Genomic DNA, 18,329 nt, shown 5'->3' with positions numbered 1-18,329 from the left:
ACAGGATTCGCGAACGGGTGGGATTCGTCGAAGGCCATTGGGCCAGAGGCCACCAAAGGCCTTGAAGATCCATCGTCGACGACTGAGCAACGTGCCAGTGTGACATCGATGGACGACGGAGTGTGACAAGCCGACATGGCGGCACAACCTAAACGACGGCCGGTGGTGTCCACGAGTACTGGAATGGACGAGGACGGGGCCGCCAGGACCTCGGGGGCGACCCCGGCACGGGGGCCACCAGCCGCTCCAGCCTCGACCGAACCAAATGTGGACTGCTGCGGCTGCTTCTCCAACGGCATCCACGAAGCTCCGACATACGTCAGGCATGAGCCGTTCTCGACGGAGACCCCCTGCGACGTTGCCGTTCCCTTGTCGGGACCAAACATTCGATAGCGATTTGAACGCTAGAGATGGCGCAACCGCTTCGACCGGAATCAACCACATGTTGGCCTTTACATTTTCCAAACACTTAAATATCAGGCAATCGGTCGCCGCGTGGGCGAGCGTACGTGGCGACCGTGAGGACGGCTTGATCGGGATTGTCCAACTGGAGTGCGTCAAAGAGGGGGCTATGGAGCACCCAGTACAACGTGGGTCGCTGGGCCGGGTCAAAGTGCACGAGTCGCCGAAATACGTCCATGGCACCGGGTATTGCTTCGAGGCGTCGACGTACGAGGGCAATCGGACCAAAGCTTCCCGTGGCCACCGAATACATGCTCGCGTCCAGTTCATACTGGCGCTGGACCGGCGACGGGTGGCGTTTCTTGGAGGACGGCGCCAGGAGCTGCAGCAAAAACGCACTGATGCTCGACGTCGCAGCGTCCAACTGCGTCACGCCAAATAGCACGAGGAAGCGGTACAAAGTGTCGCACAAAACAGTCGTATTGTCCTTGCTGGTGGCCAATTGCTGCCGCAGCACCGCAAACGATTCCTTCTTGGCGCCGCGGTAGTGCTTTTTCTAGCCGATCGATTCCAGTCAGCATGCGTTCCTTTCCACTCATAGGGCAATCGACACCATGCCCGATAAGCTTCACCAATTTCTCCCTTACCTTCCACATCGCGACCAACGAACGCTTTAGCTCCATCGGACAGACGACATCTTCGAGCAACTCTTCATACGGCGCACTACACACAGTCCAGCGACATGAGGTCAAGAGATTCCAGATCAAATCCTCCTCCGAGCGTCGTGCGATGTGTACCGTCCCGACAGCAGGTGCAGCAGAGAGAGCCCCAACGCGAACGTGTCGGCAGCATAGCCTTGCATGGCGGTGTCGCCGACCAAAAAGAAATCGATCGGGGTGTTTTCCAACGTGGTAAACTACAACCGAGCCACTAAGCGACTTCAAACAAAACAGACACAGCGGACGTACATGCTCGACACCGATGGGGAGTCCCAACGTCAGTGTCGACGTATCGGCCGTGCCATAATCGGCCAGCTTGACCCAGTACGGCGACGTCAACTCGAACACTTTTTCTTCGAATGCATAAGTCATCGTGGTGCCCTCAGCAGACGTTGATTGCAGAAAAAAGTTAAGCAGCTACGAAGTAGGTCACCATCAGAATTTCCACTTGCATTTATCAAGTGGCACATGCCACCCACTGTGTGGACCAGCACACTGTACCTTGATGTCATAATGGCGGAGTTGGTGCTGTTCGCGTCCGGCGTAGAGTGCAAACACCATTTGAAAAAACAAGCTGGACCACCCATGGATCAGGTTGCTCGTGCCATCCAGGCGTATGTAGTCCTCCACGTTGCCGCCATCGCAGAGCTCCATGCGAATATACTGGTACAAGCCTCGCTTCAAGGATGTCATGTCTTTGTTCGTGGATGGTTTTCCCGTCGAAGTCGACCCCTACAAAACAAATCGCGATGCAACATCCAACCTCAACTTGTGTCGTGGTGGTTGATGTACGTGCGAGAGCGCTCCAAATGCAAGTCCTTGTGGCGTCGGCGTCGACGGCGATCCCCATTTCGACTCGTCCGGCATTGAAGTTGAGAGGAACATGGAATAAATTCGCAAAAAGTTGGGATGCGTGTCGGCCAATTTCGTAAACAACAACGAGTGGGCAATTTCTTGGCGCACAATGTGCTAGAAAACAACATCAAGTGCCGATAAAAATCACCACACGCACCTCATTGCCGGTGGACTCGATGTACCGCACATCCATGACACTCACGGCCTCGTACCGCTCGTCGGGCACGGAATACACCTTTTCATTTCATGCACCATGCCAGAGTCAGCGAGTTCAACGATGTGAGCCAACGCCAAGTACTAAGCGACTACGAGGTCAAATGCGCACCTTGAACACTTGCTTGTACGCGCCATCGGACAAATATTGGCCCCATGGAAACGCGTTGTACAGGGTTGCCGCCATTGCATCCACGGGTTGCCTAATGTCACGGCATTTTAGCCCACGTCGAAGCAAACGAGGGCAGTTCGCTCGGCATCACGAAATAAAACGAATCGACTCAGCTCGCCGAGAGCAAGGACATTCGGCCATAAATAGCGTGATCAACAAGTACACGTACAAGTGATAATCGGCTTGATGCCAGGCCCAGATCCTACAGTTGGTTCAGCTTCGCGCAAATGGAAAAAATCAAGTCGTTGGAGAATGTCTCGGGCGTACTCGTTGTGAATTCTGCGCCACGTTTTGCACACCACACCGACGAGGGGGGTCATCTCGACAAATTGCGACGCCAGCACCAGAGACGCCACGGCACTCGGCATGGTTGGTTTCGAGCGGCTGGCGCGGTGCACAGTTTGCCCTCGAACAGCGTCGTTCGCTTTGTCCAAGGGCGACGGCGCGAGCTGGACGTTTGTCTTGGGAACGAACAGTGAAAGTCGGCGATCGGATGACCGGACGACATCGAGACGGGACAGACGTCGGAGGTGGTTGCGGGTCTTTTTCGACTGCACGACGACGTTTTCCCGCGACACGTTGAGCAGATCCATGCTGCTTTCTTCCGGAATAGACGTGTCGAGGCTGAGCCTCGATGACTTGGTCAAGATTCCACCGAAACTCAACCGCTTCACGGCGCTCGAGAAGGGGGTGCTGGCGTCTTCGATCGCGTCGAAATCCAGCGATTCATTGCTTTGATCGAGGTGCGAGGGGGCACCGCTGACATCCTCGTCGATTTCGATGACGGTGGATTGCTTGTCAGGGCTGGCGCTGCTGCTTTGCGATGGCTCCTCAGCGATCGAGCAGATGCTGAGGCGACGGGCTGACCGTACACCAGGCGGATTCGAATCCATCGAGTCAAGTGATAATCGTGGGTTGAATGTAGAGTGGCTTGGACGGAACATTGAAGAATCACCGACGGCTTGGATGGGAGAACCCCACATCAAGGACAACGGCGGAGGTCGACGGGCGGCTGGGCGGCGTTGCCTTGGCGCCGCGGTGGAAGATGAGACCCCTCGCGTGTAGTTTTCGAAGGCTTTTCGTTCCTGCTTGGGCGATTTCTTGGCCGTGACAATTGCCAAATTATCATCCTCGGGGGGTGCTTGCATTTGAGATAGCATGGCTTGGGTGTTGGAAGGGGTGGTCCTGTACAAATGAACAGGTCGCGTCATGACGTCGTGCGTGACGGGAACGTACGAGACTTGGCCAGAGTAGCGCTGGACGATGGCCAATGCATCCTTGTTGGCAATGCGGTATACAGTGGCGTTGACTGTTGGCCGCGACACAAAACCCAAGGTTTCCAGCCACTGGCTGAATTGCGCAACTTGTTCGTTGGTCCATTCCGAAGCCGATGGGAGCGGGACGATGCTACCGAGGCCAAATCCGTACTCGAAGCTCATCTTGGACTGTACGCTGTCCTTGAGACAGTTCAGGAGATACCACACAAACTTCGGTGACGCTAGTTGAGCTACCGCTGTCCGTTTAGACTTTGGTCCCGCGGTCGAGGACGCTCGATTGCTTGTCGATTTCGAGACCTTGTCCCCAGAAACCTGCAATCGTGATCATCTCAGCCTGAGGTAAACGCTTGTGCCATGGCATTGTACCTTCTTGACCACCCGCGACTTGCTCTGGGAACCTTTGGATCGCTTGCGTGGCTCAAAGTCGAACTCATCGTCTGAAGATACTGGGGACTGACATGCCCGCTTGATTGCCTTCGGCTGGTCGAACTGCGGGCTGTCGCTGAGGACGGCAAAGCGCGGCATCGCACCCGTCGCAACCACTTTTGAATTCACCCATGCACTCTGGTTCAAATTTCAAACCTCCATTATCCGGAATTGTCGAGCTTTTTCGGATACCACCGACTATACTGCCAAATTATGAACGGTCAGAGGGCATGGTCCGTTTCAGAATAGTGTTCACATATATGATGGATATCTAGTTAATTTGACCGACAGGACAAAGTTCGAGCATCATGGAAACTGTAGAGTTTTATACTAAATCTTGAAGTTTTAAAGATCGCATGTCGCTTCGTGTCCGATGCGCCAGCCATGCGACCCAAGGTGCGTCTGCCGACAGCAGAGTCTCGAAGCTGAAAACGCCGTCTTCTCCATGTAGCTTTCTTGAAGAAGGATGGACTGAGATGCACGACGGAGTCGTTCCCCCGTATCCACTCACAGAGCGCGATCCTGCGTACGACGCCGTCGTGTTCCATCACCTATCGTCCGTCGAACGTGCAAGGCGACGTGTGCTGTCGCTTGTGATCACGTTTACTATAGAGATGCTTGTGGCGTTTGTCATTTCGAGGCATACAGCGACGTTGCGAACGTACCCGCTTCTCATGTCGTTCATGCCTGTGATCTCGGCAATCTCTGGCAATGTCGGGTTGCAGTCGTCGAGCATCATGACGCGAGCGTTAGCGGTCGGCCTTGTGACAACGAAAGATTCGGCTCGAGCGATTGGGCGGGACGTGTCGTCGGCCGTGGTGCTTGGCCTTGTCCTGGGCTTCGTGACAGGCATCGTGGCCGGAATGTGGCAGAACTGGGTCGTGTTTGGCGTCGTCGTAGGAATTGCGCAGTTTTTATCGATCGTCACGGCCGCGCTCACGGGGAGTGCCGCGCCGCTGATAGGCAAGTGGCTGCATTTCGACCCCGCCACATTTGCGGGGCCCATGGAGACAGCGATCCAAGACGTTGTCGGGAACTCGTTCTTCTTAATCCTCGCCAGCGGCATGCTCGACTACTTTGCCCACGTTGGCCATCGACGCTAAACATTGTAAAATACACTATTCCATACGCACCACGTTTGACGATGCGAATCCAAGTCTAGATCCTCCCGCGACAATTCGAGCTCTGTCCGATGCGCAGACGCGCCGCATTCCATCTCCTGCGACGAGATCGGACTGCTCCAACAAGCGCGGCGTGCGATAGATCGATATGTACCTCTCAAACGTCAAGACGTGGCGACGAATGTCCACCGCTGCGTGCAGTTGCAACGCCGAACTACAGTATCAAGCAGGTCGATGGTGTGGACCTCAACCCCCGACGGAAACCATGCCGGCGAGCCACCACCTTAAACACATCTGAAATGTCAGTTGTACAGCGCATGCCGTCGTGGCGAGGGAGTGTGGCGCAGACAGAATGGCAAGGAAATGTCAACGCGGTGGACGAGAATAAAAATGGGCATCTATTTTGTCGAGTGGCGTTGGCAAAAGACGCGAATGCGGTCGTACGCTTCGGCGAGCTTGTCTTGGGGCGCCGAAAACACGACGCGGAAAAAGTTGGGGATGTTAAAGCACTGGCCGGGAAGGACAAACACGCCTTCTTCCAACAGCAACTTTTGTGTAAAGTCGAAATCGTCTGCAATGTCGGCGAGCAACGCCGTGTCAATGCCGCACATGACGTACATGGCACCTTGGGGCACGACGACGTGGAGGCCTGGAATCGTCTTGAGCGAGTCGAGCGTGAATTGCGCGTTCGATTCGAGCGTCGAGTAGTAGTCGCGTTTGAATTTGGCGAGCGACGCTTCGTCGGCGCTGCCGGGGGCAGGGGTCAAAATGTCGGGAATCGCGCTTTGGACAAGCGAGTTGGCGCCTAGCACGATCGTCGACAGCTTAAAGTACGCTGTGCGGATGTCCTGGAGGATGTTATTGCGGTCGTGGACGGCAATCCAGCCCACACGCCACCCGGGGACGCAAAATTGCTTGGCCAGACCGCTCACCGACACAACGGGGACGGTCTTGGTCAACGACGCGATCGGGAAAAATGTCGTGCCGCCGTACGTCATGTCGCCGTAGATCTCATCGGCAATGATGGGCACTCGGTGCGATTCGGCCACGGTCAAGATGGCTTGCAAGTGCTCCTTCGAGAAGACCGACCCGCACGGATTGCTCGGGTTGTTGATCAAGATGGCCTGCGTACGGCTATCAATCTGCGAGGCCATGCCAACCAAGTCAGCTTCCCAATTTTTTTCGGGCAGCAAGTCGTAGTAGCGCACTTGGATGTTGTGCGCGTCTGCAATCACTTGGTACAACGAAAACGCCGGGCGCGGAATCAAAATGTTGTCGCCGGGGTTGCACATGCCCGTGATTGCAATATCTAACGCGCCGGACCCACCGCTCGCAATGATGATGTCGTCCTTGGTCAAAGGAGCATCGGCAGATCCGTACCGTGTGGCAATTGCAGCGCGGGCGGCTTCTGTCCCGGCCGAGTGGATGTACCCGTTGTGGTTGTGCGACTTGGCGTTGCGGACAATCGCGTCGGTGAGAACGTCCGGGCACGACAAGTTGCCAAACACGGTCGGATCGCCCAACGAGAGGCGGATGATGGGCTTGACGGGGTTTTGTGGCAGCTTGATGTTGTCTACGATCTTTCGGATCGGGTTCGACGTGGCGTTGGCAAACTCGGACGGGTACATGGTGTGCCAGACGGCGTTTGTGTTGGTGCTGCTCATGACAACTCGGAGGCAATGCGGAAGTGGTCGAGTTCCACGGCGGCGATGTGGGTGCGTGGGTGGTGGGGATGTCGGCCTCGAATTTGTAATCACGCGGTTCGGCGGCAGTTTTTTGTAAACATGGGACCTGCCACCATTATGTATAATCAAATCTAGCTTAAATAGACCGATTCGATGACAACTCGATGCACGATCGACGTAGACGACGAACCATTATATTGGAAATAAATAGCAAAGATCATGGGATTGCCCGTCGTGAAGACAGTCGACGATAGGAAGTTCCTTGGACGTCGAAGTTGAAGTTGCTGTAACAAATGGCAAGCTCGTCGCAGCTCGATCGAATGCAGGCGCGCATAGAGTCGCTGCGGCCGCCGCGACATGCCTGTGCGAAGATGGGTTTACACGTGGAGCCGGTGGGCTGAGGTCGCCCGTTGTATACTCTGTCGGGAGCTCGGGGACGACGACGCAGGTGACGTCGCCGTCGTGAATGGGGCGTGGGCTCGCTATGTTTCGATAAACAACCCTTCCAAGTGGTTGCGACGGGAGGAGTCCGTTGAGCCATCCGCAGGAGCCCGACGGTTCACAGACGTCTGGGTTCTCCGACGATGCAGTTTACTCGCGCGACATGTGCCGCAGCGAACGGCATCAAGTCGACCCGTCGTCAGCGCGTCCAGACCGTTCTCGGCGCGATCGCAGTAGTCGTCGTCATCGCTGCGGCAGGATTGCTCCTTGTGGTCACGTCCGGCGCACTGAATTACCTGCCGTCGAAAGACAGAGCATTGTATATCGAACTCAGCCTTCAAAGTGCCAACTTGGTCTTAACCGTCGCTGCCGTGGTGTCGCATGTGCCGCGCCTCCGCACGCTCTTGCATGTATCTCGGTACATGGCCTCCGCTGCGGCGTCCCCACGGATACAAGAGCAGCGAGCAGACGCGATTCGAGCTGCGTTTCCAGCACTGGCAATTGAATTCCAGGACCAAGCGAATCCGACCGGCGTCAACATCCCCCTGCGCAAGATCTGGCTTGTTCTGCTCGTTTTGAACGCCCAGTGCATGCTGCAGTACCCCACGACGTTTGTGTTGTGGTTCCTGTCGAGCCAAAATCGTCCGTACGCGGTGGTGGCTGTCTGCGTCGCGCTCTCGTCTGTCTGTAGCGTCGCCGCGTTTGTGTGGGAGTCCAGGCTCATTCGCCATTGCACACAATTCCGCGCCCAGCGTGCTGAAAGCGCATTTGAAAAGTACCTCGTCGAAGACACCGAAGTGTAGCGACCTTGCCTTGAACATTGCCGTGATATGCTTGTGTATGGATCGTTCATGTGGCGCTGCGCAGGCCCACTCGTGCATTGGACACACCCACACACACGAAAAGGAAGGGGCGAATTCTCTCTAAACTGGAGGGTTTTGCCGACATATGCGTTGGAGTCCCAGAACGAACAGCAACGCCACCACCGACTCCTGGCTGCAGATGCGCGGTGCTTCCCTGGCAATGGACCAATTGCATGTACAACCAGCCATCCGTGCCCTTTGTGCTCTCTAGTGCCGCTCTATCGAAGAGAGATCTTTCTGGTCGTCCCACGCGAGTGAGCTGCGAAAGTGGCCCGCCACCTCAACCTTGTGGTGTCGCACTTTAACTTTGCGGTAGTATTTTTATTGCTATTGCAATGGCACTATACAAAAGATAGATAGTTTAATTCGAGATAAGCTAGTTATGCGATTGGGCCACCCAGCGCCACGCCGCCCGCACAAGTCAAAAATCCCACCCCGTGGGAACGGTCCAAGGGCCACATGAGCCACTTCGCGCACCGAGCGATGCTGCTGGCTCAAAACAGTGCCAAGCAGGCTTCGTACCTGGCTGCGCATCCGCCATCCCCGCCTGCCGGACCATCGGATGACGCGGACGAGTTCAAGTGGATCGGGTTGGCCATCGTGATCGGGTCGGCCATTTTGTCCAACCTTGGCGTGAACGTCCAGAAGTTGTCGCATGTCAAGGAGGAGAAGCGGTCGATGTTTCAACGCCGTCCGTACTACGTCCGCCCCCTCTGGATCATCGGGATGGCGTTTGTTGTTCTTGGATCGATCGGAGACTTTGAAGCCCTCGCGTTCGCACCACAAGCACTCGTTGCGTCTGTCGGTGGTGGATGCACAGTCCTTGCCAACATGGGGTTTGCCCACCTCTGGCTCGGCCAGCGCCTCACTTGGTACGATGTGCTGGGCACGTTCTTCATCTTGGTGGGGGTTGTCTTGAGCACGTTGGCCAACACCCCCGACGCCCAACTCACCATCGTCGAACTCGAGCTGCAATTTCAGCACCTCGAATTCCTAGTGTACTTCTCCATCATGGTGCGTGTCGGTGGGACCCACTGGCCCAGGATGGCCCTCACGGTTGCGTTCAATAGTGTCTGGTATTATTTGGGATCTTTGGCGAGATTCGATCCATTGCGCGGCGATCTCGACTCACGCACGAGTATTTGCACCGTCGGCTGCCGTACTTGTACGCGACGGCGTCGGGCATTTTCGGATCGTTCTCGGTCTTGCTGGCCAAAGTACGTTGGACGCCAATGCAAACGGTGACGTCGCTGTCGTAGTGCACGTCGATGCTGCTTTTGCTCACGTTTCAAGGGGACAACCAGTTTGTGTACCCCATCACGTACGTGTTTGTCGGCGGTGAGTTGGCTGCGTTCGCCATGGACCTGCGTATGATAAAAGTTGTAGGCATGATCGCGACGTTGGTGCTCCAGACCGACTTGTTGAACCGCGCCATCATGTCTGGGGACACGCTGTCGGTGTTTCCAGTGTTTCAGTGCTTTTGGATTGGGGTACGTCTTTGCGCAAACTCGGTGCGCCTACTTGCTCGAGAAGTCGCTCGAATTTGTGTCTGGGCCATGCCAACGCCGCGCTGTCTCCTAGTCGAGTGTCGTGGGCGGCGTTGTGTTTTACCAAAAGTTTGACTCGTTTACGTTGTTTGAATGGATTTCGCTCCCCATCGCCCTCGCCTGTACGTGTGACTCTCCCCGATCCGTTGCGTTGACGACTTGACAACGCAGTGATCATTCTTGGCATTTACTTGCTGACGCAAGTGGCCAACGACGATGCTGCGTACGCGTCGTCAGTGGCTGCGACCGGCCGGTTCGGGTCGCTCATGCCGCTGAGTCCGCCGCCCATGTCATCCACGCTGCGCACGCCCATTTTCAGCCACGGGTCGTTTCGAAGCAATGACTCGTACGGGTCGGTCAAGACCAAGGAAGCGGGGTCGGCCAAGTCCCCAGCAGAAGTATAGTCAACCATCACCCGCCTCGCCATGCGCGACACTGGCGCGGATTTGAATTCACAGATTTTTCCGTTGTCCCCCTTGTTTGCGACAGTCGCGGAGCTTCAGGACACTCGACGCAATTTTGAACTGTCCCAGTCCAGCATTTTTTTCACAAGCGCCAAGAAGATGATCCAGACGTACCGCGTCCGCGTATTGTTTTCTCTCTGTGTGCCGACCATCACCACGATGCGTTCATGGTGAACGAAGTAGCCGTCGCTCGCGCGAAAGGCTTTGCTCCGTTCTGCTCTGGCGCTGCCATCCACAGCGCGCCTTGGCGGACGTTACCCTGCCAGCACGCTTCGCTTGAGCCACTCGGGCAACAGGACAATGTCCAACAACCCGGCGACACGCCCGCGCTGCATCGTGGACGTGTTCAGGATCGTCCGCGCCTCGACGCTGCGCGCCAAGAGGAGCAGGTGGCGGCCATTCAAACGTACCGAGCTACGCGATTGAAGCGGACAAAAGTACGTACGTGGGTCGACCGCCCCGCGACTCGAGATCGTGTACACGAGGGCGACGAACACTTCGAACGCCGTGACCGACGCGATACCAAACCTCTACAACGTTGCGCGAGAAGTCGGCCTCGTTCGTGCGCCACGTCGTCTCGGGGTTCGTCGCCGAGACCACGTTGAGCCATCCGCGGGCGCCCTCAAATACGACGACTTTGCACGCGTAGCGAGGCAAAGACGTCAAACGGGGGCAGGCGTGTGCTCTTCTTTGGCGGAAACGTCAATGGACGGCATGATTGACTCGCCGCCGTCCTTTGCGTCAGTCTCATTTCCAGCGCCAGGATGTCGTCGAAAAGTTTGGACAACCACAACGAGGTGCGTAGTGCTCTGGTACGATCCATCACCAGTTGAAGGGGTTCCGACAACCCCTCGGCGCAGATATGTGGACCTCGCGCGGTCAGCAGGTAGCCATACCCGCAGATACCGATAAACAAGGCCAACGATGGGGCGGCAATGGTATCTCGACGCGTTGCGGCAACCTGCTGGCCTCACTTCGGCGTGGACCCACGCAAGGCAGAGTGCTGATGGACCGATGGACCATTGGGCAATGACCGTCACTATAGTCCCTCAACGTCAGTGTGCGGCATGTTCATGCGTCGACGATCGAGATGGAACCATCCTGCAGCGGTGACGTTCACGAAGCAGAGAGCTACGGTGGAATCGTCTGGGGATGCGATCTAGCCACAGCAGCATGCGGGCAATTTCGTGACCTGCAAGTACTTCTTGCAGGACGTCACGTCCTTTCTCACGGCAGCCACGTGGAAGACGAACCCCCGTCGACTCGTCTCGGCTAAAGTCCACGGGGTTTCAAACCAACACCGCGTGCTGCATGGCAGCGCAAGGCGACGCGTACAACGCATCGCTTGCAGACGGTCACGTCCAGCCTCCGACTTGGTCCACCCGTCGTACGTCTCTTTCAGCACTTCCTTTGTCGCAATGGCACACACGTATTGAACGATGCACGGCCGTTCTTTCAACTCGCTCAAGCATGCGATGGTCGGTGGTGGATGGCCACACCATGTCCGCGCGACAGAGACGTCATGATGCGATTTGCACGGACGTAGCATTGGACGGAACGTCGACGGCGATCGAAAACCGATGTCATGGTAGGCAGATGCCTGCCGCGAAACACGCATGGCACTCCTTAACGGGAAGTCGTTGTGGTTTGACTTTTTTATGGACAATGGCACCATGCGCCTCGTTACGATGAAGAGCGAGCGATGTGGCACGTTGGAGGCCCGATGGATGCAGCCGATGGCAACTCACGAATCATACATATCACCGGTACGTACGTCCTGCGTGTGTTTTGGAATGTGTTGTAGACCTCACTCGGACTCGGCCTCGTCGTCGTCTTGGTCTGACGAGTCGGATAATTCGCCAGCCACGATAAACGAGTCCGCGTTCAACTGAATGCAGTCGATCGTGGCGTCCGTCGTGCAGCCCTGGAGGTGCTCTGGCAAGGACAACTGAATGATGTAGTCGTCGCCTCCGCTGTGGATGGCAAACCGATGACACACGTGGTGGTTCGTCGCAGCGTCGTAGGTTTCGAGCGCGGCCGCTTCGATCGTGTCTGTCTGTAATACCAGCGACTCGACAGCATCCATCGAGAGTTTCAGCGACAACGCCACGTCCGCATCGACGCGCTGCGACTGAATCGGGATGTGGTTCACCCACACGTTGACCAGAAACGTCACGCGGACGCTTGTGTCGTCGTCTTCGTTCACGTGCGGGAAGGCCAAGTCGGAAGGAGCGCCATGGAGAAGCTCGCCGTCAAATGTAATGTGCTTGCCAGGCTTTGGGCGACTCACAATACACTGCCGCAAGGGCCCGCTGATGTCGGCACCGTACTCGAACGTTCCACGCTTGTCCAGCACCACCGTCGGCCCGGCATTCACACACAGGTACGTGACCGTGCCCAAGTAAGGATGGACGTGAACTTCGTCATCTTCTTCTTTGCCGTAGTCGCGGTCCCAGTGAAAGCCAATGTTGTCGCGGTGGTCAATATGTTGCGACCACCACTCGGCACCAGAGTTGGTCGGGTCAAACGTCATGCCGTCCGTGTGCAAATCAAAGATCTTCTTGGCCAGGGCTTCCATGCCACAGACTGGTGCTTCGCTCGCCTTGACGAAGAACGTCGACCCGAGGCTGTAGTTGTCGCCGTCCTCGACTTCGCGGCACGTGAAGCACGTTTTGCAGTCGTCGATCCATGCATCTCGGCTGTCGGATTGCAGGCCACCGAACAAGTTCAAATAGCTCTTGAACTTCATCGCGGTGCACACATCCTGCTTCGCCTTCGTCGCCTTTCCTCGCTTCGCCTTGGGGCCTCCTTGCGGGGGCAACTCCTGTCCGTGCTTGGCCATCGCGAACGTCGTCGAATGCACCATCCACGATCCTTCGCAATTCATTGGCTATTGATCAGCCAATGACAAGCTGGCAATCGTGAAAGCAACCAAAATTGACACCAAGTGCCATGCCGCTCGACGCGCATGGCGTCGTCGGTGGCGAAACAAGCGCGTGACTGCTTCCTGGGGACGCTCTTCTCGCGACGACCATGTGAACAAGCGTATGTTTGGCAAAAACGCGCTTGTCGAAGGACCTGTGGTGGCCGGCATCCAACAACAACACCTTGGCGAAGAACGGCACAATGTTCAAATGCAGGTCGCTTCCAGCACCTTTCCCGACCTCGGGGCCACGCATTTCCTCGGGAAGGCGCTGCTGTGGGTCCCCCGCAACACCAATCTCGCGCTCAACGACGCCTTCTCGTTGGAACTAGGATGGACTTTCGGCCGTGGCTTACCTGTGGCCAAACCAGGACCCGTGCGATGGATGCAACAGTGCTAGCTCTCGTTTTTTCCCAGACGTGGTGCATGGCCCACAAAAGGAAACAGCAAGACCGATGCGCGGCACGGGACGCTCACATCAGCGCTGTCTGCCTCGAAGGGGTCCTGCGCTATTCACGTGGACTGCGATTGCAGAAATCAACGAGTTGGCCCTGCCACGATCACCGGAGTGACTCGGCAAGAATCAACCGACGGACGAATGTAGTGGGGTAGCATTCAGCACAATGAGCACACAAACTTGGTCGCGCAGTATACTGGCGATTGTGTGGCGTGGAGACTCAAATTTTGCTGTGCCATGGACTAGAAGAGGGCGAGGCTGCCCCCAAGTGTCATTCTCTGCAATTATTCTTCCATCAAGCGAGGTCCGTATGAGTTCAATGTAAAATGGTGGTCGACGGGCGTAGGGTCGTGGGGCATGTCGAACGTCGTTCGCTTGCTCAGCAACTTAAATGTGACGCTTTCAACTCCAATATCTCGTACGATAATCCGATTGAAGGTACACCCCGTAAGTGTTGGTACAGTTTTTGCTATGGGCCAGTCGTCCCAAGCCAAGTTCAGCATCGGCCAGCAAGTCGTCATGTACAACTTGTCCGATCTGTGGATCATGGACGGCTGGGGAGTTTCCTCGATTCGGTCAAGGGCACTGGAAAGTCTTCTTATTCAAAGGCGAATTTGGCACGCTGGCGCTCCATGCAGGCATTGGCTCGACTGTACGCATTCAAGTCGCGACGACGAAAGTCCCGTCGTGAGTCTAGTTCTGTGCCATTGGGGCGTCGCGATGTCATCGTCGTACCAGTGCACGACGGTCGTGGCGGTAGTGTGGACGTTCAGTGTTGGCGAACAGTTTTCAACCATCGGTCGCAGTTCTGGCTTGGGATTTTTCAGCCGCGTGGTGTTGGTGTCGTGTGGGTTGGTCGTCTCGTCATCGCTCTGCGTGGCATTTCGCAACAACTGCCACGTTGAGGACCATTCAAGTCGACATGGCATCAACAGAAGACGGTCAGGTACGCCAGCCCCACGCGTCGTGGGTCGCATGCATCAAGACTGTGATGACATACATGTCGATCATGATCTTGTGGAGGTATCGGCCGCGTTCATCGTCAACAATGCACCAACGAGTTCCGGTCACGTTTGACCAGCTGGACCGGTACCTTGCATGGCAGTACCCTCGAACGAATGATCCAAACCTTTGGGCGGCAAGTTGGATGGCTTGTGTTGGTCAACGAGGTGTGCATGGAGCGTCGCCACTTCCGCCAAAAGTCGATCCATCCATGTGATCTTTGCAATTACCGACGTCATGTCGGTGGCGGCACGACAACGACAATTACCACACATCCACGCACGTGCATGGAAAACTGACGTGTGCCGTGTCGGGGCCTGGTGCCGTGTGATTATCGGGTATCAAGCAATGGATCGTTTTCATGGTGAACGCTCTACGCGATTGGATTTCGCTGCAAAATACATCGTACGACCGAGCCCAACAGTCGATACGTACACGCACGTCCTTCCCTTCGGCAAGGCAGCTTTCGACGGTTGCAATATCCTCCCTGCGCAGTGACTTGTTTCTCTTCGGTAAATCTCTCTGGTAAACAAGGACGCGGCGACCGCAATGAAGTCCGTCCAAGCATGTCAACGCGCACCGTCCTTTCTGTCGAGTGTGGGTACACTCACAACATGGAAGCCGTCGCAGGTGGCGCAGTGTTTGTGTCAGAAGCAAATGCCATGCAGGACAACGATTTGTTCTGGTCCACCCCCCTTCAACTACGTACCGTCGGATCGGACCGACTTGTGCAAGTCCTTTCAACACCTGGAATCGTCATCCAATGTGAACACATCAACGTCGACGACTCTACAGAGCACACGTCGAGAAATTACAACGTTTGAGTGCGAGCTTCATGGAATCCAAAAATGTGCCAGCACTTCATGGCCGGGTTGGCCTGTGCAATTGCGCAACACTCGACGTTTTCCCGCGTCTTGAACCGAATTGCATGCGTCGATGGGCTTTCCAAGTCGGTCGACCAAACAAATCTCGTTCGCAAATGGAAAAGGTCCCATGCGCGAGCACGACGCACGTTTTGTCGAGTTGAGCGAATGGATTCCTTTGCCCAAAGCCGACACGGGCGTGGAACGGCACCCAACTTCGACTGCCGCCCTCCTCTCGAGCTTGGTCGTGGTCAGCACCGCCGAGACCGCCGTGCGCTATCTCGGCATCCAAAACGTGGCGACGGCATGCCATCGCACGGCCATTGCTCGACGCAGACGCGCATCCCGTGCCTGACCGGTTTATCCATGCAGTCCCGTTGCTTGGATAAAGGATGCACAATTATTGCCTCAACCTTTTGTCAACGCCATGGCGACCATTGCTCGAGCCAAGACGACATGACCGCATTGTCCACTTGGTACGCCTCTTTTAAACACACGGAAAGAAGAAAAGGGGTCCCTAATCGTGGCTGAACAACTTGCTAAGTCATTGCAGACGCCAGCGCCATCTCGCTGCACGAAACCAACGGTGCTGTGCTCATCGGTCCCTTCCGTCCCGCTCAGGCTCAACTCCCTCCATAATTGTCTCAACAACCGATGAGAAGGCGATGCAGGCACCCGAATTCCGCCATGTGAAGGAGGGCGTACGCGCAAAGATCATGTATGGACAGGTAAACAGATCGACAAAAGAAATTGACTTTGCCAAATCCATGCGCGTAGCCAACGGTTCGTCGTTGCGCTATAGTGCGGTCATGCCAGCATCATCATCTTGTGAGGTCAGTGCGGAAGATGCAAGAGAGTTATGGGATGGTGGCTGCTGCGCCTCGTGGGATGCCAAGGTTGGAGATTTGCTTGCAGTAGACGTCCAGGATTTCGTTTTCGGACGTGCCCATCGTCTTGATGGCCTTGATGCGCCGGAGTTGTTCGGCGGAAAACCCCAGGAGCAGCTCTTCCTTTGTCAGCGGCTCACTGAGGATGACTCCACAATGACGTCGAACTAGAACGCGCCGTTGTCAGGTCACGCCACACACGTCGATATCCCAGGACGTACTTTCAATGCTGGCTTGAATGTCGTGGTCGCATATCCCGAGCTTCTTCATGCCCTTTTCCAGCCGCATCGTTTCCGACGTCACGCCCAAACGCGTCAGCACTTTGTTTGTGTGAAGACTGCCCATGGTGCGGTTTCGCTGAAGCGATGCCACTGGCGTCGACGACGCCTGAACCGGCGACATTGCGTGATGGACCGAACGCAGGCTGTTGCTCCGGCGCCGAGCCTTTGTTTTGAACTGGACTGCTCGTCCTGGCTTACTCGGCGCGTGGTTGAAAGCCGTCCTGTCACTGTCGACGACACGATTCACACGATCTGTCATAACGAGGACAAAGGTGCAGATAAGTTTACTTGCCTGGGAACGTTGTCGCCTGGTGGCACGAGGGTCGGCAAGTTGGACGGCACAGCCAGGTCCCTTGGCGAGGGCCAATCCGCGTCTTGGTGCGGCGGATCGCTGCCTCGAACGGTTCGCAGCTCCAAGTCCGAGGCATCTGCCGGTCCGCACTCTTGTCTTGGGGATTGCAAGTGAAGTTTTGGGAAGCTGACGTCACCAGGAGGGGCGGGGTCTCCTGCAGCGGCAGGCTCCATCGCGCTAGGCAGACGACACTTGCCTCAGACTGAGGCCAAAGGCGGTATATTTAGCTCGCGAGCTGGCGTTTCACCTGCATGAAGCAGCAACTAAGCCAACTGGCTTACCGAATGGTCTGACCAGCCAGAGGGTGGTGGCAGGGGCGTGTCAGGAACGGGCAAACCTTCTTGTGCAATGGATGCAAGCCCCGAGAGAGCGCGCCAAGCATGGCTGCCGCCCGCGGTTTGGGTATATTGGTCTGAGCGGAGGACGAGATGAAGGGCACGCAGGTGTCGCTGTGGATTGTGTCGTGGACAAGCAGCAAAGGGCCAGGGTTTGAGGCGACCTGGTCGGGAGCATAAAGGTCGACGTAATGATGACGCAGTGCACGGCATCCTTGTCATTGCTTGACACATCGAAGACAACAAGCAATGAGTGTTGACAAAAGAGAGCGTACAACATGCAGCAACGATTTGTTTGATGCTGGACATGACGTGCGACCAGGCATGTCCATCCATCCTCCATCGCGTTGGCGGAGTGCAGAGAAGAGTCTTTTCGGAGCTGCACGATCACCTGTCCACTTGCGTGCATGCACGGCCGTGAGAATGATTGCCCAGCATCGCATCAACTCGACATCGCCATACACCGCATGATCGCGACGTTCGCTCGCGACGTCGCCACCCAATGCTGGGTTAATTTATGGGTTTTGTTGTCCCCAAAGACACCGCATGGCCCGTCACGACTGGCTCAGCGCCGTCTCGGCTCAGCATGGCCCACGTCTCGATCGACGGCGGCAATCGTAAAGTGGCGACAAGTTACCGCATCCATGGACAGAATGTCATGCCACGACGGGGGAGGGGGTTGGATGGAGCGCGGCGGTGCAAGTGAGACGAGGACAGGTACCCCCGTATTCGACATACCGCCGGACATTGCGAATCGAAATCCCGTGGTCGTCTAGGATTTGGGGACACAATCCAATGGACACAGACGCTTCCGGAGCGCACGAAAACAGGACTTCTTGCGTGGCGGACGGGATGATTCGTTGGATGTGAAGCTTCTCGTTGGCAAAGTTGACGAACCTCGTCGTGTCCAGGGCAGACTCTATGGACGATTCCATCAACTTGACCTCGGTCATGGCGTGTGGCTTCGTCCATTTGTCTTGGTCGGGCCTCAAGTGATTTTTCCTCCTACGCCGTAAGAAAGTACGCGAGCAGATAATCGAGCCG

At 56.2% G+C, this 18,329-nt stretch overlaps 9 protein-coding genes across 14 annotated transcripts; 3 read left to right on the top strand and 6 right to left on the bottom strand.

Moving 5' to 3' along the window:
* Positions 1 to 228: 228 nt before the first annotated feature.
* H310_02674 lies at positions 229 to 4,194 on the bottom strand. 2 transcript variants are annotated; one of them, XM_008866258.1, is made up of 12 exons: positions 4,005 to 4,194; positions 3,598 to 3,950; positions 2,629 to 3,546; positions 2,531 to 2,563; positions 2,302 to 2,392; positions 2,134 to 2,211; positions 1,914 to 2,090; positions 1,623 to 1,853; positions 1,371 to 1,538; positions 1,200 to 1,318; positions 1,050 to 1,125; positions 229 to 958 (listed from the first exon to the last, which is right to left on the bottom strand). In XM_008866258.1, the coding sequence occupies exons 1-12, from the start codon at positions 4,161 to 4,163 to the stop codon at positions 470 to 472; spliced, it is 2,892 nt and encodes a 963-aa protein (XP_008864480.1). In that variant the 5' UTR covers positions 4,164 to 4,194; the 3' UTR covers positions 229 to 469. The 2 variants fall into 2 exon arrangements, with proteins under 2 accessions (XP_008864480.1, XP_008864481.1); XM_008866259.1 differs by having other exon boundaries at positions 1,050 to 1,318.
* Positions 4,195 to 4,422: 228 nt separating this feature from the next.
* Positions 4,423 to 5,196, top strand: H310_02673 (hypothetical protein). The gene is made up of 2 exons (XM_008866257.1): positions 4,423 to 4,460; positions 4,516 to 5,196. Exons 1-2 carry the CDS (start codon positions 4,438 to 4,440, stop codon positions 5,165 to 5,167), a joined length of 675 nt encoding a protein of 224 aa, XP_008864479.1. The 5' UTR covers positions 4,423 to 4,437; the 3' UTR covers positions 5,168 to 5,196.
* A 346-nt stretch (positions 5,197 to 5,542) lies between these two features.
* H310_02672 (tyrosine aminotransferase) lies at positions 5,543 to 6,926 on the bottom strand. The gene has a single exon (XM_008866256.1). The coding sequence runs from the start codon at positions 6,847 to 6,849 to the stop codon at positions 5,584 to 5,586; it is 1,266 nt and encodes a 421-aa protein (XP_008864478.1). The 5' UTR covers positions 6,850 to 6,926; the 3' UTR covers positions 5,543 to 5,583.
* A 252-nt stretch (positions 6,927 to 7,178) lies between these two features.
* On the top strand, positions 7,179 to 8,150 carry H310_02671 (hypothetical protein). Its single transcript, XM_008866255.1, has one exon. It carries the CDS (start codon positions 7,455 to 7,457, stop codon positions 8,112 to 8,114), a length of 660 nt encoding a protein of 219 aa, XP_008864477.1. The 5' UTR covers positions 7,179 to 7,454; the 3' UTR covers positions 8,115 to 8,150.
* Positions 8,151 to 8,594: 444 nt separating this feature from the next.
* H310_02670 (hypothetical protein) lies at positions 8,595 to 10,204 on the top strand. Of its 5 annotated transcripts, none has more exons than XM_008866254.1 (6): positions 8,595 to 9,188; positions 9,245 to 9,391; positions 9,434 to 9,495; positions 9,561 to 9,664; positions 9,756 to 9,843; positions 9,893 to 10,204. In XM_008866254.1, the coding sequence occupies exons 1-5, from the start codon at positions 8,634 to 8,636 to the stop codon at positions 9,794 to 9,796; spliced, it is 909 nt and encodes a 302-aa protein (XP_008864476.1). In that variant the 5' UTR covers positions 8,595 to 8,633; the 3' UTR covers positions 9,797 to 9,843; positions 9,893 to 10,204. The 5 variants fall into 5 exon arrangements, with proteins under 5 accessions (XP_008864476.1, XP_008864473.1, XP_008864474.1 ...); XM_008866251.1 differs by having other exon boundaries at positions 9,434 to 9,512; XM_008866252.1 differs by having other exon boundaries at positions 9,561 to 9,843.
* Positions 10,205 to 10,359: 155 nt separating this feature from the next.
* On the bottom strand, positions 10,360 to 10,901 carry H310_02669 (hypothetical protein; the record flags this gene model as incomplete). The annotated part of the gene is made up of 2 exons (XM_008866249.1): positions 10,360 to 10,715; positions 10,854 to 10,901. 2 exons carry the CDS (start codon positions 10,899 to 10,901, stop codon positions 10,440 to 10,442), a joined length of 324 nt encoding a protein of 107 aa, XP_008864471.1. The 3' UTR covers positions 10,360 to 10,439.
* An 892-nt stretch (positions 10,902 to 11,793) lies between these two features.
* On the bottom strand, positions 11,794 to 13,035 carry H310_02668 (hypothetical protein). The gene has a single exon (XM_008866248.1). It carries the CDS (start codon positions 13,025 to 13,027, stop codon positions 11,993 to 11,995), a length of 1,035 nt encoding a protein of 344 aa, XP_008864470.1. The 5' UTR covers positions 13,028 to 13,035; the 3' UTR covers positions 11,794 to 11,992.
* Positions 13,036 to 16,132: 3,097 nt separating this feature from the next.
* Positions 16,133 to 17,178, bottom strand: H310_02667 (hypothetical protein). Its single transcript, XM_008866247.1, has 3 exons — positions 16,891 to 17,178; positions 16,539 to 16,825; positions 16,133 to 16,484 (listed from the first exon to the last, which is right to left on the bottom strand). The coding sequence occupies exons 1-3, from the start codon at positions 17,121 to 17,123 to the stop codon at positions 16,288 to 16,290; spliced, it is 717 nt and encodes a 238-aa protein (XP_008864469.1). The 5' UTR covers positions 17,124 to 17,178; the 3' UTR covers positions 16,133 to 16,287.
* A 763-nt stretch (positions 17,179 to 17,941) lies between these two features.
* Positions 17,942 to 18,238, bottom strand: H310_02666 (hypothetical protein; the record flags this gene model as incomplete). Its single annotated transcript, XM_008866246.1, has 1 exon — positions 17,942 to 18,238. The coding sequence occupies one exon, from the start codon at positions 18,236 to 18,238 to the stop codon at positions 17,942 to 17,944; it is 297 nt and encodes a 98-aa protein (XP_008864468.1).
* Between the last annotated feature and the right edge of the window lie 91 nt (positions 18,239 to 18,329).

The sequence above is a fragment of the Aphanomyces invadans genome (genome assembly GCF_000520115.1).
Source record: "Aphanomyces invadans strain NJM9701 unplaced genomic scaffold supercont1.4, whole genome shotgun sequence".
Classification (NCBI taxonomy): Eukaryota; Oomycota; class Saprolegniomycetes; order Saprolegniales; family Verrucalvaceae; genus Aphanomyces; species Aphanomyces invadans.
Note: the sequence above shows the minus strand (reverse complement) of the source record. Positions and strands in the feature narration are given on the sequence as shown.

Coding starts and splice junctions, on each gene's coding strand:
- H310_02668 (XM_008866248.1), bottom strand. CDS start 13,027: ATGGCCAAGCACGGACAGGAGTTGCCCCCGCAAGGAGGCCCCAAGGCG.
- H310_02667 (XM_008866247.1), bottom strand. CDS start 17,123: ATGGAGCCTGCCGCTGCAGGAGACCCCGCCCCTCCTGGTGACGTCAGC. Junction 16,826..16,890: donor CCAGGCGACAACGTTCCCAG/GCAAGTAAACTT, acceptor TGTCGTCGACAG/TGACAGGACGGCTTTCAACC. Junction 16,485..16,538: donor CATTCAAGCCAGCATTGAAA/GTACGTCCTGGG, acceptor GGCGCGTTCTAG/TTCGACGTCATTGTGGAGTC.
- H310_02672 (XM_008866256.1), bottom strand. CDS start 6,849: ATGAGCAGCACCAACACAAACGCCGTCTGGCACACCATGTACCCGTCC.
- H310_02670 (XM_008866250.1), top strand. CDS start 8,634: ATGAGCCACTTCGCGCACCGAGCGATGCTGCTGGCTCAAAACAGTGCC. Junction 9,189..9,244: donor TAGTGTACTTCTCCATCATG/GTGCGTGTCGGT, acceptor TGCGTTCAATAG/TGTCTGGTATTATTTGGGAT. Junction 9,844..9,892: donor GCTCCCCATCGCCCTCGCCT/GTACGTGTGACT, acceptor TTGACAACGCAG/TGATCATTCTTGGCATTTAC.
- H310_02674 (XM_008866258.1), bottom strand. CDS start 4,163: ATGCCGCGCTTTGCCGTCCTCAGCGACAGCCCGCAGTTCGACCAGCCG. Junction 2,212..2,301: donor CGTACAAGCAAGTGTTCAAG/GTGCGCATTTGA, acceptor TGAAATGAAAAG/GTGTATTCCGTGCCCGACGA. Junction 1,539..1,622: donor TCCGCCATTATGACATCAAG/GTACAGTGTGCT, acceptor CCTACTTCGTAG/CTGCTTAACTTTTTTCTGCA.
- H310_02673 (XM_008866257.1), top strand. CDS start 4,438: ATGCGCCAGCCATGCGACCCAAG. Junction 4,461..4,515: donor CGCCAGCCATGCGACCCAAG/GTGCGTCTGCCG, acceptor TTCTCCATGTAG/CTTTCTTGAAGAAGGATGGA.
- H310_02671 (XM_008866255.1), top strand. CDS start 7,455: ATGCAGTTTACTCGCGCGACATGTGCCGCAGCGAACGGCATCAAGTCG.